At 49.6% G+C, this 16,754-nt stretch overlaps 1 protein-coding gene across 1 annotated transcript; it reads right to left on the bottom strand.

Annotated features, from left to right (window-relative positions):
• Positions 1-3,023: 3,023 nt before the first annotated feature.
• Positions 3,024-4,144, bottom strand: LOC127296188 (uncharacterized). Its single transcript, XM_051326221.1, has 2 exons — positions 3,684-4,144; positions 3,024-3,611 (listed from the first exon to the last, which is right to left on the bottom strand). The coding sequence occupies exons 1-2, from the start codon at positions 4,022-4,024 to the stop codon at positions 3,317-3,319; spliced, it is 636 nt and encodes a 211-aa protein (XP_051182181.1). The 5' UTR covers positions 4,025-4,144; the 3' UTR covers positions 3,024-3,316.
• Between the last annotated feature and the right edge of the window lie 12,610 nt (positions 4,145-16,754).

Here is a 16,754-nt window from a genome sequence, read left to right as displayed (position 1 = left end):
TTTGAATGAGTGCTAAATCTAATGAATTCCTGAACTTCCTAAATAAATTTGTAATGCTTGTGCAATGTCTGTTTGTTAACATATAGTTCCAATCTGATGCTTGTTTACACACCTTGGGAGATCCTCACTTATCTGCATGTTTCATGTTTGTTGGTTTAACTGTGAAGGAGGTGGCAAATTAAGATCTAAGAAACCATATGCACGATAGTCCCCTGAGTTCGACCTTGCAGTTTTGCATGATCGTTTCATCTAAAGTCATTAGCTTTCTTGCACAGCGAGAGAATGGATTCGGGAAGTCCCAGTAAATCACACTCACTTCGAGTGTTTACATCGACGCTGCAAGGCGACACGAACGTACGTACTACTCACGGCCAGCTCCCAGCAGCCAAGTGTGACCAACGATCTTCTCTTCCTCCTTGTTTTGCCCCACTTTTACCCCGAGCCTCCGACACGCTTTTGGCAACAATTTCAACGGAACGAAAGTTCCTGCTTTCCAAACTGAAACCCTACCGCAGGTTCAGCCAGCCTCTTATTTTCCTGTATCATTGGACGTACGCGAGCATGTCGGGCACACCGCACACCCCAAGGAGTCAAGGACACAAGTCTTCTTACACTGTTTCATTTCATTTGCCTCTGATTGCTAGACCGCGTGGGCCGTGGGGGCAGGGTCCTACTCAGCTCGGCTGGTTAGGAGTGTTGACCGACTATTTTGCCGATTGTCCCATGCCCCACTCCATGATCCTCTCTCTCTTGAGGATTTCACGTTATTACTCTCTCTAGGCCCCAACTGAAATTACTTGTCGCTGAAAATAAAATATGTCTAGGACTCTAGATATGTATGAATCAACCACAAGTAACATGGATCCGATGGAGTAACAAGGTTCCATATAATCGTAACAATAAGCACTTCACCAGTTAAAACAACATCACACATGGGTTTCCCTCCGCTATGGTGTGATTGGGTTGGGGACCTTAACTCATCCAGCCAGTCTGCCATTCTTCTGAATGGCAAACCTGGTCCTTGATTTTCTTGTAGAAAAGGACTAAGGCAGGGCGATCTGCCCTACCTATTTCTGAAAGTAGCCGAGCTGCTGCGTCTTTTACTCAGGGCTGCTTCGGATCAAGGTGACCTTTCCCACCCTTTGGACGACTCGCTTCCGTGTCCCGTCCTTCAATACGCGGACGACACGCTTATCATTGTTAAGCCCGACGATCAATCTATCAGGAACCTTAAGGGGATCCTGCTTGCTTTCTCTGAGGCGACCGGACTGCACATTAATTTCGACAAGAGTACCTTTGCTCCCATCCATGTGGCGTAGGATCTGGCCTCTTCCCTCGCTAACATCTTAGGGTGCTCGGTCGCGTCTTTTCCTCAAATTTACCTAGGCCTTCCGCTTTCTACCCATAAGTTGTGTTTGTCTGCTTTTCTTCCCCTTATTGATCGGGTATCTCCAAATCTTTCTGGTTGGCAGGGAAAGCTCCTTTCCATTGCATCTCGTGCCATTCTTGTGAAGTCTTGTATCCATGCCATGTTGGCCTATGCTATGGGTGCTCTTCTCATCCCGGTTGGCACTTTAGAGGCTTTCGACAAACATTGTCGGGCTTTTTTTTGGGCCGGCGAAGACCACGTTTCCGGTGGCCAATGCAAGGTGGCATGGGATGAGGTCTGCAAGCCCTTTGACAAGGGTGGGCTGGGTTTTGCTTCTCTTAAGACTAGGAACAAATGCTTGCTTCTGAAGCTTCTTGCTAAAGTGCACTCTCCTGGCTTGGCCCCTTGGGAATCTTGGTTTAGTTCTCGCTATGGTTGACACAGAAATCACGGCCTTGGGGATTGTCACCGTCTAGACTCTATTGTTTGGAAAGATCTGGTTGCATGCCTCCCTCTGTTTAGATCTGTAACCTCTATGCAAGTTGGCTCTGGGTCTTCTACCTCCTTCTGGCTTGACCTTTGGTTCGAAGGGAACACCTTAGCGGATAGGTTCCCGGCACTTTTCTCGCACTCCTCTAGGCCTAACTGTAGTGTTGCTTTTGCTTGTTCGTCCCCTAGCCTTAAACTTGCGATGCACCCCAGGCTATCGACCACAGCCTCCATTGAGGTTAGATCGATGCAATCCTTGCTTGCTTCGGTAGGTCTTCACACGGTTGTTCCAGACATCAGGGTTGGACGTCTAAATGGCAAAGCTTTAACTACTAAATCGGCTTACATGTTTACTTTTCACCACCTGCCTTTGGTTCCTTTTGCAACTCCGACTTGGAAATTTTTTGCAACAAATAAATGCCGGCTTTTTATTTGGTTGGCTGGCCGGCAACCGTTGTTCACAAATTTGCGTCGTTTCCGGAAAGGTTTAGCCAGTTCAGATGCTTGCCCTTTTTGTGCTATGTCCGAGTCGTCAGAGCAATTGTTCCTCCATTGCAGGTCGGTTCAACAGTTCTGGGCTACCATCCCATCGCTTCACCAGGATGTCTCTGGATGCTCCTCTATTCAGGAGTTGTGGGACGGAGCTCAACTATGCAAGGTTCGCTCAACTGTTCTAATCTCGTTGCCCTCTGGAACATTTGGAAAAGAAGAAACGCCAAGGTCTTCGACACTACAGACCAACCGACCACCCACGTCTTCAACAGATGTGTTGCTGATCTTTCTCTTTGATCACACCGCTGTGGAAATGAAAATCAAAAAGCTATTCTCCTTGACTGGAGTGTAAGATTTCGCAATTTGGCTGCCTCTTTATAGTGTGGCCGTTTCTTTCTGTTTCTTTCTGTACATGCTTCTGTACAGTGTAGCTTAGCTTAGTTCTAGCTGTTCTATTTTTTTTTTTTGGGCTTCAGGCTTTTTCTTCTCTGTATTTCGGACTGTGACTATGAAAATGAAAAAAGGTTCAGGCAGGCTTTTGCCCGCCGTAGTTGCCTTAAAAAAACAACATCACACTTTTTCCTGATCGCTAAATCTAACATGCGAAGTAGCGCGGTAAAATTTTCAGAAAGTTTTTCTTTCTTTCAGAAAACATGCAAAGCACTGCATGCCGTTTCATCAAGACCAGAGAAGGTTATTTACAGTAGGAGTACTGAGATGAGATTACAAGTCTGGCACTCGGAAAGAACTGTGGCTAAAGGATTGCCAGTCAATTCAATACTAATATCAGCAGTATTAATTCCAAGTCATACATCTTGAAACAGAAAATGGCAATCATATCACTCCTAGAAAACAGCGGGCTAACTACTCTTCCTCCGATAAAACTAGACACACTGCTTCCCTCGCGATGACCTAACTATCTATGTAATGGCCTAGTGAGTGGACTCGACGTGGGAGCGAGATCCGTCATTCTGTTGTGGTGTGGTTGCAGCAGAGGACATGGGCGATGCGCGTGCGGTGCGCCGGGCGGACGCTGACGATGAGCCAGAGGAAGGCGAGGACGGCCGCCCAGACGAGGATGTCGATGGACAGGTGCGTCTTGGGCTGCGACACGATGAAGGTGAGGACGAGGCTGGAGTAGGCCACGACGAAGGACCACCGCACGTGCCGCGAGTCCACCGACATCCGCACCAGCAGGCTCAACGTCATCACCATGGAGCTCCCGAACCCCACCCAGCTCGCCGCCATGAACATCCAGTACCTGCATGATGCCACCGGCAATTTGTCAGCCGAGATCGATTGAGTTCACGGCCGGGGCGGCTGCGGCGCGTACCTGGGCCGGTGCAGGTCGCGCATGATGGGGTCGCCGGCGCGGTACAGGTCCCTGCCGTCCTGCGTCTTGGTGTCCTGCCAGTACCCGCCGGGGATGTTGGTGCCGAGCTGGTACGTGAGCGTGGTGATCAGCGTGGCCACCACAAGCAGCGTGTTGGCGTCGTTGCCGACCCAGGTGTTCGGGCCCTGCGCGCCGAGGTGCTGCTGGTTCATGGCCGGGCGGCCGTGCGCCGTTGGCAGCTGCGGGTGCACGGCCGCTTGCGCTTGGTGGTGGCCCTGGCCTATCTCCACCTCCACGTTGCCCGCGGGCGCCGTGCCTGGGTGAACTTGCAGGTGATCCATGCTCAACGCCGAGTGGCCAAGTGGGGATCTCGAATCGGAGGATGATTCGGCACTTCCTTGTGGTGACACCTCGATCGGTTCCGTTCGGATACTGGGACGATGTGAGTGGGAGTGGCTCAGTTAGGCCTTGTTTGGTGCCAGTGTATTTTTGTGTTTTGAGGAGTGTTTTGTGGAGTGTTTTGGGTGAAAACACTAACCACCCAAAACACTACCCAAAACACTACAAAACCCCTTTCACCTAAAACACTTGTCAAAACACTTGTTTGGAACACTTGTTTTACAAAGTAGTATTTTCAAGTGTATTTAACGCAAACAGATAAAAAGACAATCTTTTTGACAGTAGATGTGCATCATAAATAAAAAATCAAATCTTTGTAGCACACTAGAAGATCATATCTTGCAACCAGTACATAAATGCAAACAATAGCATCTTATCATCACAGCTACAAGCATGGTACAGTTAACTCCCGATCTCATAATCTACTTTTCGGAGACATGAAACAAATAGAGGAATTCAAAGTGGATAGGCATATAGTTCCGAGCAAATATTGAAACTACAAGATGCTCAATAAAGCACCAACTTGGCCCGGGACAGTCCTCTTAAAAGCATGCTTGTTCCCTTCAATATTATGAGAAGAAAATCAGTCCAAGCGACTTGTTTCCTGCCAGGAAATAAGATGTAAACCATGAAATACTAATATACAACCACATGCATTAGATAGTTGTTTCATGGCTACAGTACTTTGGCAGTAGAGTTGCATACAAATGATCAATCTAGGCAACCAAGATTGACCCATACATTAGCATTACACATGCAAGAAGATACATAACAGCTCTTGACTATCAATCTAGGGAGCAAAAGTAAAACCACTCATGATCAGTACTATACATGATCATTCTCTGTTCTCACAGCAAAAAAAATACAGAGAAATGTGCGCTCAATAACTATGTCCAGGGATAGGAAAAAAGTCCTAAGCAAGCGCTCAAAAAAAGAAGAGAAGGTATCATGTTTAGTTGGCAGTGTAAGCATGGGTTGCACGAACTTGAGGCATTTATAAACAACCACACCAATGCTACATTCTAGCACAAAATACTGAAATCCCGAGAGACATACAGTAATTAGAAGCTCGCATCTGGTATATACTTGATAATAGGCTATATCACTATATGGCTATATATAATGTTTACTGACAGACACTATAGGTAAATTGAGTGAAAACAAAGGGCAGTTAACATATAAGATTATACGATACACCGGATTCATCCAGACTTGGCCTACCAGCATCTCGCTCGCTACATCAGTTGCAAACAAACAATCATCTCGCTCGCTAAACATACAGAAACAAGATGTCTTTTGCACAAGGTAGCTCCAAGAAATAAAACGCTAGTAATGAACTGATACTAGGAAGCGATAACTACTACTCAGTCAGGCCTCATGTCTCTTTCAAGTGGACTATCCACACCACAGGTTTGATAACATAAGCAAACTGATTCATATTTTTTTAAAGGCCTAAGCGGCGTGAAGCCTGCCTGGCAACTAAATTGCTATAACAAGTCCATCAACATAGATCAGCAGAGAGACCATTTGCTAAATTTAGAGCAACAAACAGATTGAGCTGAACTGAAGCATACAATGCTGAAAAGTTAAGACTGGGTATGATGGAATCCAAACAAATTGGAAACTTTTTCTGCAGAGAAACCACTTGCTGAATTCAGAGAAACGGACATTCCATTTTTCTGTTTGGCTAATCTAGGAAGCGCAGCGTGGCCCCTGGTGCTCCCCTAGTCACTACCGATGCACACAGAACTGGATGCCACCCGAGCTGACCGGACGACGCGTGAGACGCCCCTCGTCGACGGCCGTCCCGGCGGATCTGAGAGGGGTCAGCTATGGGCGCCAGGTTGGGGGCGGTGAGGTCGAGAGGAGAGAGTAGGTACCTGAGAGGGGGAAGCGTCGGCGGCCTGGTCTTGGAGCGTCGAGGGAGCTTCAGCGGCGGCGTGGTCTTGGAGCGGCGACGGCGTCGTCTTCCTCCCTCTCGCCCGCGTCGCCCTCTCGCCCACGTCGCCCTCTCGCCGCCACGCAGAAACGCGAGGGGGGGCTCGCGTTTTCCTTCCACCCCAGCCCGACGGGTTTCGGCCGGTTTCGTCCGGTTTCGTCGGGCCTAAACGGGCCGAAACCGGCCTCCCGAACAGCCCAGGCGCGTTTTGAGGTGTTTCGAGGTGTTTTTATCGAGCCCCAAAAAAACACCCCAAAACCGGCCCAAACACTGCTAAAAACACTGGCACCGAATTGGGCCTTAAGTGGATTTGGTGATTACTGAGGGAGTCAAGGGAGCTAGAGATCCAGGGCCAGGCATATATGGAGCTCTCCCCTTCTCCGGGTCAAGTGAAGTCTACGATGGGATGTTATGTTGTGCCGTAGAGCCCAAACCGCGTCGTTGGAGATTGTACCTCCTACGAACTTTCTTAGTGGTTTACCGAACACAAAGAACAATGTTGGGAAAATCTACTGAGAAGCGCCGCATCGTTCGCTCTCCGGTGCGACGCCTCGTGATTAGAAAAAAGAGCATCACGCCCTATAGGAAGGAGAGCAGATTTAGGCCGGACCTTTATCCCGTTCTTATCTCTTCGCACACCCGACCTTTCCCACATGAACCGTACCCCGAGCTCCTGGACCAGGCCGCCGCTGGCAAACTGCGTCGCCCATTCCTCCGCCTTGCCCTGCGTCTCCCCTCACCGCTCCGCCATGCACCGCCGCCGACCATAGCCCCGCCACACGGAACCCCTGTCGGCTCGCAGAACGCTACAACAACCCTGGGGAGCGGCGGGGCAGCGCCGCGGGTGGCCGCCGCGGGGAGGCCGCTGCGAGCAGCGCCACGGGAAGGCCGCCGCCAAGCGGAGCCCCGGGGCCGTCGAGCACGTCCGGGAGGGGAGGCCGACGCCGTCGAGAGCGCTCCTGGAGGGGAAGCCGCCGCTGTGGAGCATGCATCGAAGAAGGCCACCAACGCCAAGCACGCAACCTGTATGCTGCCATGAGGGGCGAGGATGCTCTGCGCGGTGGGATGCCGGCCCGACGGAGAGGAGGCCCGCGGCGCCGGCCGGGCGGGCCGCGGCAGAGACGGAGATGGTGGGCAGGGACCTGGCCGAGGCGGGGCGAGGACGCGGAGGGAGGAGCCGGATGGACGCGCGGCCGGAGGAGGGGCAGTCGACCAGCTCGGTCGAGCACGAGGGAGCGGGGTGGTGCCGCGTTTGCCGGCCGGAGCGCGGCAGGTCGCTCTTGATGCTTGCTCGCACGCGCGCACGCCGGCCTGCTCGCCGTTGCTAGAATGTTGCTGCTTGCTGCTGCCGCGTAGCTACTGCTGCACATGCGCGCGCGGATGCTGCCGCTGCGTGCTCAGGCACGCCGCCGCTGCGTGCTGCTCTTGGCATGGCTGTACTCCCAAATACTAGTAGCTCCAGGATTTAGTACTAATAATTGCCAGATTAACTAAGTTCTACTACCAGAATAATTAAGAGTAATTGACAGATTAATTAGACCAGTTATCATATTTGCTTAGGGTGATTGCCAGATTAATTTGGTATTGTAGTTGACATACTCCATAGTACTCCGTATTAGTTTAGTACGGAGTTGTAATTGACATTGCCTGATTAATTAATGGTGATTGCCAGATTACTAATTTCCAGAGTAGTTCTAATTGCCATATTAATTTCGTGTAGTTACCAGTTAATAAGACTAATTACTGGATTAATTAGGGACATTATGGTTTTCTCCCCGTGTTAAAACCTGGTATACTGTAATTAAAATAAGGCAGCTAGCAATCTTTTCAGCTAGGCTTGGCGGAAGTGCATGCCGCACTCTGTTTTTGTTCGGTAGTGCTGCTTTTTTGGTCCGTGCATCCACGAGCTGATGGAGTGGGAGTTAATTTTTTATAGAAGGAGTGAACCGTCGCACGGAGCCTCGATCTGTGCGGCGCCGCCGCCTAGTGCGGTCCAACAATGTTTCTATACGGCGTGCGTGCTGAAGGGTTCAATGGAGGTAAAATGCAGGCCCGCGTTACCCCTTTCCTAACAAAACCCTAACCCTTCGTGCCCTCGTATTAGGGTATGTACAATGATAGGGAAGACACATTTTTTCTTAGTAGTCCACATCATATGTGGTACAATGTATTATCTTTGATTCCTAGTAATAAATGAGAATCAATAAAATTTTAGAAGGAAATTAGGATGCTAAAGGAAGATAAATGGTACAATAGAGAAAATAGCTTTCTCTTTTTTCATAAGAGACCATCCCTTTTAAAGGGAAGGTTCGAAATGAGCCCGATTTTGAAATAACGAAGCCATCAACCGACTAGAAGTTACAACAAAAGATACAACACGCCCGCGAGCCGCAAAGTGCACACCAAAACAACAATGGAAGACAACACACACAAAATACGCCACAAAGCGCCATGTTGAGGGAGACTTTTCTTCTGTTGCACCGGAGTGAGCACGTCCTTGTCCACGCCAAAAAACCTCCGACGCACCAAATCAGCAGCCCAAGGGGGCATCGACGACGGGCCAGCAGCCTAGCAGAACTTGAGGATCTAAAGGAGGGAGGTCTTGCAGCCGACACCTCAAAGAAGGTCCATGACGCGAATGTGTCATCGTCATTGGCAGAGAGCGAGGTCCCGCAAAGCTTTCACCCAGACCCAAACCCAGCACCCCCCAGACCCAAACCCAACACCCCCGAGCTCGAGCTAGGTCCAGACTAGAAACACAACATCTTCCAATGACATTGTAATAGGCACACCAGCTGAAACTACGGCCATACGCCGACCTATCAAAGCCCCCCAAGGCACTAAGCGGGCCGTTAGCTACCGAACTAAGGTCGTGTATAGGCAGCCAGGTCGACGAGGTCAGAGGGTTGGGACACCAGCGAGAGATCAAAGGGTGGTCCACAAGACACTACAAGTGAAGCTTTCCTCAAATAGGGCCACCAAGAGGAGCGGTTTGAGGTGGAGGGACGAAATCCATCAGTTTGAAACGGGGTATCGTCATCGGGACGCCTTCAAAAAGGGAACGATACCCAAAAGTGATCCCGCACCCATTGGGACCCAATTTTGAAGCAGAACTCGACCAAAAAGAGATCCAAATTCAAGTTTATGCTCGTTTACAAGCACCCGAGCATTCCTTGTATTACTCCTATCGGGAGCATGGATCAAGTAGCGGCAAAAAGTCAGTAAGAACCCGACAATTTCAGCCATTTCATCCGCCAAAAAAGGGAGCTGATGGAAACTTCGAATTCTCAGACCACGTTCGACGCGATAACATGTGTGAATGTCGTGTTTATAAAACATGAAGGTAGGACCCCAGGATCTGTCCTCTGAGACCCGGTACTCGCATTAGCTGCGCTCTATTGGAATTTTTTTTCATATCAACGATATGACGAAAAATACCAACGGACGCGTTGGGTAGCCGAAAAAACATAATTGGAATTCAGAACTCGATAAGCCTCCGCGGCCAGGGCTGAATTATGCTCGCACATCCCAGATTCGAGTCCAGATACTTGAGTTTGAAATTTGAAGTAGGTTCACGATGGTTTTGCCCAAGAGAAATTAAGTGATTCATGATCCGTTGGATGCACCAGACTTGGTATACCAATATCCCCATGACAGTATCTATCAAGCTAATAAATTGTTAAACTCGAACAAAATTTTGGGTTTGTCATGCGTCTGAAGAATTTTGGAGACTCAACTCGAATCTACGACTCGAGTAGAGTCTTGGGGCTACTGACATGGGTATGCTTTATTGAGTCAGCATCTTTGACATCCATGGTTCGGATCTAGGAAGGAGTATGTAAATCACATAAAGAAAGAGGACGTAGAAGCATTCTAGGCCCAAGAACCATACATGAAGAATAAGTTGAAGCCCATCAAGTAGTCTACATTAACATAGCTTATCTATAACCGACCCAGATTGGACTCTATGACCCCAACTCTCATATAAAGGTTGGGAGGAGCCAACGGGGAGTTGGGCCGAGCCGGCAAAATCTGGGACCTTGTGCAAAAAATCTAAAATGGGCCCCTATCTTACATGAAAATTTGAAACGACAAATATAACGTATATATTTTAGTTTCTTATACATCAACTGGTACCTATTCCACTCTCGGTTGCATAATGTTTATTTGAACAACATCATTCTTTAAGGGTTCTTCAAAACAAAATCTTCAATGATATGATCATAATCAATCTTCTCCAACATTTTACTCTCAAGTGATATTGTCACTAAATCATAGTACGCATATATAATTTCAATACCTTCAATTTAGAAAAGCTTCGTTCCGCTGATGGAATGTCACAAGAATGGCCAAAAAAATTCTATATGCAATACTTGCATTGGGAAAACAATCATGACACTTTAAATAACTCAAAACATCAACAGGTCCCATGTTTTCTTTTGGAATGAATTCTTGAAGAAACTTCAGCTCAACATATAAGTCGTTGGCATCAATGTCAGAATTTTTATCTTTTGTGAGGGCACCATCAAAATTTTCACAAGAAGATTTCAAGCTATCATTATCCAATATCCAATGCAAGCGATGGCAGGACCAACAGACTAATTGTCGGAAGACACTTTTGCTTCTTTTATAATATATTTGTCCATAACTCCCTTTTGAGATTGAATTAGTATCTGTTATTTCTCTTTTCTCTTGTGCTTTTTGGCATAGGAATCACGCCCCATTGATTTCAAAACACTAAATACAAAAAATAAAATAATGAAATACCATTGATGATCCACGAATAGTCTAGAACATAGAAGATGAGGAAATTTAGAATTACCTAGTCTAGTTGTCAGATGGAATTCGGCATGGAGTCAGCCTTCTCGTCCCGGCGTTGCGGGAGCGGGAATCAAAGACATGACGTGGTCGAGGTAGGGGGCCTGGGTTGAGGAGATGTCTCTTGTTGCTCGCTCGGCTTGTTTCCTTTTCTTCGATGTGGAATTGACGATGAGATCGGATGAGGCGAGGAGGAGAAGAGGCGCCTGGGTCGCTGGCTGCTGCCTGCCTCGTGAGTCGCGATGTCGGTGTCGAGGGTACTCCTCGGCAATGCCCTCCGTTTGGGGCTTAGGGTTAGCGGAATCCTGCAAGCTGACACGAGACATCGGTTCACAGACAAGCGGGGAGAGCGATTTACCCAGGTTCGGGGCCCTCGATGAGGTAAAACCCTTACGTCCTACCTGTCTGTTCTTGATTATGATGATAATGGGTTACAATGGGGTGCCGAATAGTTCGGCTGAGATCTCGTCGAGAGGCTAAGTACTATGGTGACCTAGCTCTGGACCTTCTGGTGGCTAGTATTGCTACGATTGATTCTATCTCTCGGCAGCCCCTCTCCTGGCCTTTATATAGGAGGCCAGGTCTCAAGAGGTCTAACCGAGTACGACTAGGTTTACAGTAGTTTTAGATCTAATATTTCCTTGTTCGGCTGCCTCCTTGTCTTGCCCGTCAAGGATTCCACTGGCGCACCGTCCAGGTGGCCCATCTTGCCTCCAGGTGTCTTCACGGGCCTCCAATTAGCCAATACGGGATAGGGCAATGTCGGTTACCCGAAGGGTAATACCCACGTTAGTAGCCCCCGAGTGTCTAGCCGAACATTGTTCGGGTAGAGACTGAAGCATGTCTTCTGTTGATGTTCTTCTCCTTGATTGTCCTTGTTCATCTTAAATCATCATCGTCCTTTTTATCGGGTGCGCGTCAGCGCTCCCGATGGGAGTAGCCCCCGAGTCTAGGTACGGATGCTTGCAATCCGTGCGTAGACTCAAGTTGTACCACTCGAGCATTCTTCTCTGCCGAAGTTTTCTGCAGGTCTTCATAGGTCATCCGATATATTTTCCACTCGCAAGGGATAATGAGCAACGTGCCCAACTTTTGTTGGTTAACTACCGATGGCAAAACAACGTTACTCTACACAGAATCAAGTCCCCGGGCATGATCCTGGAGTGCAAAAAATTTTATCGGGTGCGCTTCCAGCGCTCCCGATGGGAGTAGCCCCCGAGTCTGGGCACAGGCGCTTGCAACTGGGTGCAGATTCGAGCTGAACAACCCTCTTTTTCTTCATTACTTTTCCTTCTAGTCCTCAATATATCGAGTGCGCGTCAGCGCTCCCGATGGGAATAGCCCCCGAGTCTAAGCGCTGACACTTCGTATTCTGTGCTTAGACTCAAGTTCACCATCCGATAGTTTTTTCCTTCGAGTGCTTCATGCAATGTTTATGACGTCATTGATGACGTTTTATCAATATCCTGATTCTGACTGACAGGACGTGACCCGCCGGGCCCATTCTTTCTCTGTCTTGGTCCTGTTTTCAAGCAATTTCCGCTTTTGTGCACAGTTACCAAGATGTCTCCTCGATTTTCGCGACCATTAATCGGAAATAGGCCCGTTTGATAGACTGGCACCAACGACACGTGCTCACGCAACTCTTCTCCTCTTAAGATCTCCAAAGGGTGAGAAATCCCTAATCCTTTCTCACATCCGCCTCTGCCTTCCTTCTTCTTCCTTCCGCAACCGCTGCGCCGCCGCCACCGCTTCTCCAATCTTCCCCAGATCTAGAAAATGGTGAAGAAGAAGAATGTCACTGCCGCCGGCAGCTCTACGACCGGTGGTGCCGCCGCCAAATCTTCCTCCACTCTCTCAAAGAAGAATCCTCCAGATGCTCCTCCTACGGCTTCGGCGCCGCCGGTGCCGCCAAGCTCTTTAGCCAAGCCAGGAGATTGGCTGGCGTCCTCCATCACGAAACGTGATGAGAAGAAGGCTCGAAGCCTTGGGTTGGTCTCCCCCGACGAGGGGGACGTGATTCTTCCAGGTGCAATTTCTCGGCCTAATCCTCCTGCTGGTTTTACCGTGGTGTTCTTATCATTCCTACATCGGGGTCTTTCGCTTGCTGCCCATGAATTCCTCCTTCGCCTTCTTCGGACTTATGAAATCCAACTGTGGCAACTTACTCCCAACTCAATCCTTCACGTTGTTGTGTTTATCACCCTTTGTGAGGCATTTTTGGGCATCGAGCCCCATTTCGAATTGTGGAAGAAAATCTTCTACGTTAAGAGGTACAACAGTAGCAATGGATCCTTCGTCATTGGAGGTGTGGGGTTCGTGGCTCGTTCGGTGGTTAATTACTTTAGTTTCCCGATGAGAGAATCCGTGCAAGGATGGAGGCTGAACTGGTTTTATGTCAAAGATTCTGTGACAACCGAGTCCTAGCTCCCTTGCTTTGTCGATGTTCTTGAAGCTAAGCCGAAGGATTCCTGAGGAACATTCTTTCTTCTGACGAAAAGGCAGTAGCCGACGAGTTATTCACCAAATTCCTTCGAATCAAAGAAGCCGATGGATAAACCATGATTGGCACGGAGGTAGCAGCGGTGTTCCTGAGGCGTCGAGTTCAACCAGTCATGGCGAGGGTTCGTCCAATGTGGATGTACATGGGTCCAAAAGATGAAACCAGAATCAATGTCGCTGAACTGTCGGAAAAGGAGCTTCTCGACGAAGTCCGTCACCTTACTCTCTTTAGTCAAGAGGACTCGATCCCATTGATATCTTCCTACGCTCCTCTCGACGCCAACCATCCGCTGTTAGAGGTAACTATCTTTCTTATACCCTTGTTATGCTGTTTTTTGCTTAGTTGACAGTGCTTGTTTAGTCGACATGTTTCCATTGTTCTTATCCACTCCATTCTTCAGCAGGTTCCCATAGTTTCTGAAAACTCGCAAGATTCACCAAATGAGAGTTCCGAAGGAAGAGGTTCCTCAGTCCCTGTCAATTTTCGCACTGCCGAACATGTAGATCCAAAGGATGAATGTGACAACCCGATAGATTCGGAAGCTGCCCATGCCAACCTTCCTTCCCCAGCCGATGATGCTTGCAACACAGAAGGATCAGTGCGTGATGATGACGCTGATCATGATGCCTTTATTGATGCAGCTGTAGAGGAGGCCAGGTCTTCACCCGCAAAGAGATCAACCGGCGGCTTTGCCGATGAAGATGACCTCTTCGATATGTAAGTATCTTCTTCCCTGAAGCCGTATTTCATCATTTTACTTCTTGTATTCCATTCATAACTTTTTCATCGATCAATTTCCTTTACAATGACGAAGGTTTTTTCGAGCCGCCGGCCAAGAAGGCCAAACCCGGAGCCACTCTGCCGAACATCGCTGCTTCTGAAGCGTCGGTTCGTAAAGCAACCCCCGCAGCTCAGATATCAACCGCTTCTTCCCTTTCTAAAGGGAAGGATGCTCCTTCGACTGCCGCTACCAGGACTCCCCCTTCTGTAAGTCCCTCTCGATTGCAGCATGAACCTCTCAAGTGTGTATCTTGCTTAAATGATTTTTCATTGGATAATCCCTTTTTTTCTTCTTTAGGACCTGCGAGGAGTCATCTCCTCTTTGGAGGCCTTCGCTTCCCAATTCATTTCTCTGGAAGCAGAGAAAGTTCGTCTCCAAAAGGAGATTAAATCTTCTTCCTCAAAGTTAGATGGCGCGGTCAAGATAGCTGCCGAGGCCCGCCAAGAAGTTGACTCCTTGAAGGAGGAGATGGGCAAGCTGAAAGAGAAGTTGAGGGAGGAAGAGGCGACCAGGCTAGCTGCTGAAGCTCGGGCGGCTGAAAAGGATGAACTCCTTCGCCAATCTTCCTTGGCTTTACTTGGTAATCTCTTTCGTTTTCCTCTGTCAACTATAGCACTTATGGGCTCAGCCTTTTATCAATGATCTCTTCTCATTCTGTAGAAGCCGCCAACATTCCTGCCGATGCCTTGGACAAAGTTCCAAACAACTCTCCGTCCAACGGCTTGTCGATGACTCTTGCTTCCCATCAGCTCACTCGGGAGCTTCTTGAGAAGGGAAAGGGTGCCATGGCGCGGATACACTCGATGATCTTCCCGAAGATCAGTCAAGATAAAACTCTGGGGCAGTTGATCGACGCCTTCGCGATTGACACCAAGGAAGTTATCGAGGTATTCAAATGCACTTCGCGTACCTATCGCGCCGTCCTTGCCTTCCAACTTATGATGGGTCACGGCTTTAAGTCCGACATTGAAGAAATGTCTAAGGAGCTGCCGAAGGAGGAGGATGGGCGGTTGGTCGATTTGAGCGCCTTAAAAGCGTCAGCCGTTAGATGTGCACGCCAGCTTCTTGAGTTGGTTTCATCGAGGAAGACGTCGGCAGGCCCTAGCTTATCGACCCAGACTCAGGCGCTTTGATTTTTTGTAGCAAACTTTTCCTTAATTGGATGTGAAACATTGTCTTGCTTGGATATCCTTCGGTTGTAATAAACTCTGTGCTAGCAATGTTGCTAGCACACTTCTTGTTATAATATTGTCACTTGCATTCTCCTGATGGGAGTATCTTACGATGTTTCGACGAATCGGTCTATCATGCTTTTTGACACTGTTTCTTGCAGGTGTTCCCCGTGCCTGCATCTGTCGAAGATTCTTCGGGTGCTCTTTCTGAAGATGATCGGATCCAACGCATGAAGGATCGGATCACACAGTTGGAGAAGGATCTGCGCAGCACCTATGCCTTGGCTGCTATCATCAAGAAGAAGGGCGAAATTGCAGCTGATGTAGAGCGCTACGCCCTTACCAAACTTCATAAAGCCACTGAAAATTTAAATTGTAAGAGCATGTCTAACTGGCCCCTTATAACCCGCCCACCCCGTAAAATTCCGGCGAGATACGGGGCAGGCGCGGTTTGGGCCGTCTAGCAGGCCCCGTATTCGGGCCGCCCCGTTTCGGCGGAATACGGGGCCCAGGAAATCGACCCCTCCGCCCCCTACTTATACCGGGCACAGGTGCGAGTGAGGGGTTAACCCCTCACTCGCAACCCTAGCTCCGCCGTGCGCCGCCGCCTCCTCCTCCTGCTCCGGCGAGCAATTAGTCGCTCCCCCGCACCGCATTCCACCCGCCGCCACCTGCATGGACTCCCGCCGCCGTAGTAGAGCCTCTCCGGCGAGCGGATCGAAGCGATCCCGCTCGCCGGACACCGTGGAGGAAGCCTGGCGGCTCAAGTGCAAGCTTTCCGCCGCGGGGAGCTGCCGTGCGGCGTGCCGGTACACCGGCGCGCTGTACGTACCGGATCCGCTCCGGGAGTACGCCGCGCGTGGGAGGTGGTACCGGCAAGACCCGCCGCTCAAGCCGATGAGCGGCGAAGCCTTCGAGAAGTGGCGCGCGCAGTGGCAGCGCGACCGCGCGGCGAAGGCGGCATGGAGGGCGACCATCGGCAGCACCAGCGGCGGTGGAAGCGGAGGCGGCGAGGAGGAAGAGGAGGCGGCGGAGGAGGACGCGGCCATCCGGCGTGCGCTGGCCGAATCCGAGGCGGATGCCACCGAGAAAGCTCGGGCGGAGGCAGAGGAGGAGGCGGCGGCCATCGCCGCCGTGGCGGAATTCCAGGCGAAGGAGGCTGCCGCCAGGGCGGAGGAGGAGGCTGCCGCCAGGGGGCCCTTCGTGCCATTCATCATCCTCGAGTAGCTAGGATCGCAGTAGATCGCTATGTATATGTATGATCAAGTGTATGATCAATGAATGAACTATGGTTTAATTTTCCCGGGGTTTTAATTTTTAAAAATACAGGGCGAAATACGGGGTCTGCTAGACGAAATGGTTCAGCAAGACGCACTTTTGGGATACGGGGCGAAAAACTCGCGTTATACGGGGCATAGAAATAAGGGGCCTGTTAGACCTGCTCTAAGTCCCCTGACCC

Source organism: Lolium perenne, chromosome 4, assembly GCF_019359855.2.
Source record: "Lolium perenne isolate Kyuss_39 chromosome 4, Kyuss_2.0, whole genome shotgun sequence".
Lineage (NCBI taxonomy): Eukaryota > Viridiplantae > Streptophyta > Magnoliopsida > Poales > Poaceae > Lolium > Lolium perenne.
This window is presented reverse-complemented; position numbering and strand designations above follow the sequence as displayed.

Coding starts and splice junctions, on each gene's coding strand:
- LOC127296188 (XM_051326221.1), bottom strand. CDS start 4,024: ATGGATCACCTGCAAGTTCACCCAGGCACGGCGCCCGCGGGCAACGTG. Junction 3,612..3,683: donor CGCGACCTGCACCGGCCCAG/GTACGCGCCGCA, acceptor GGCATCATGCAG/GTACTGGATGTTCATGGCGG.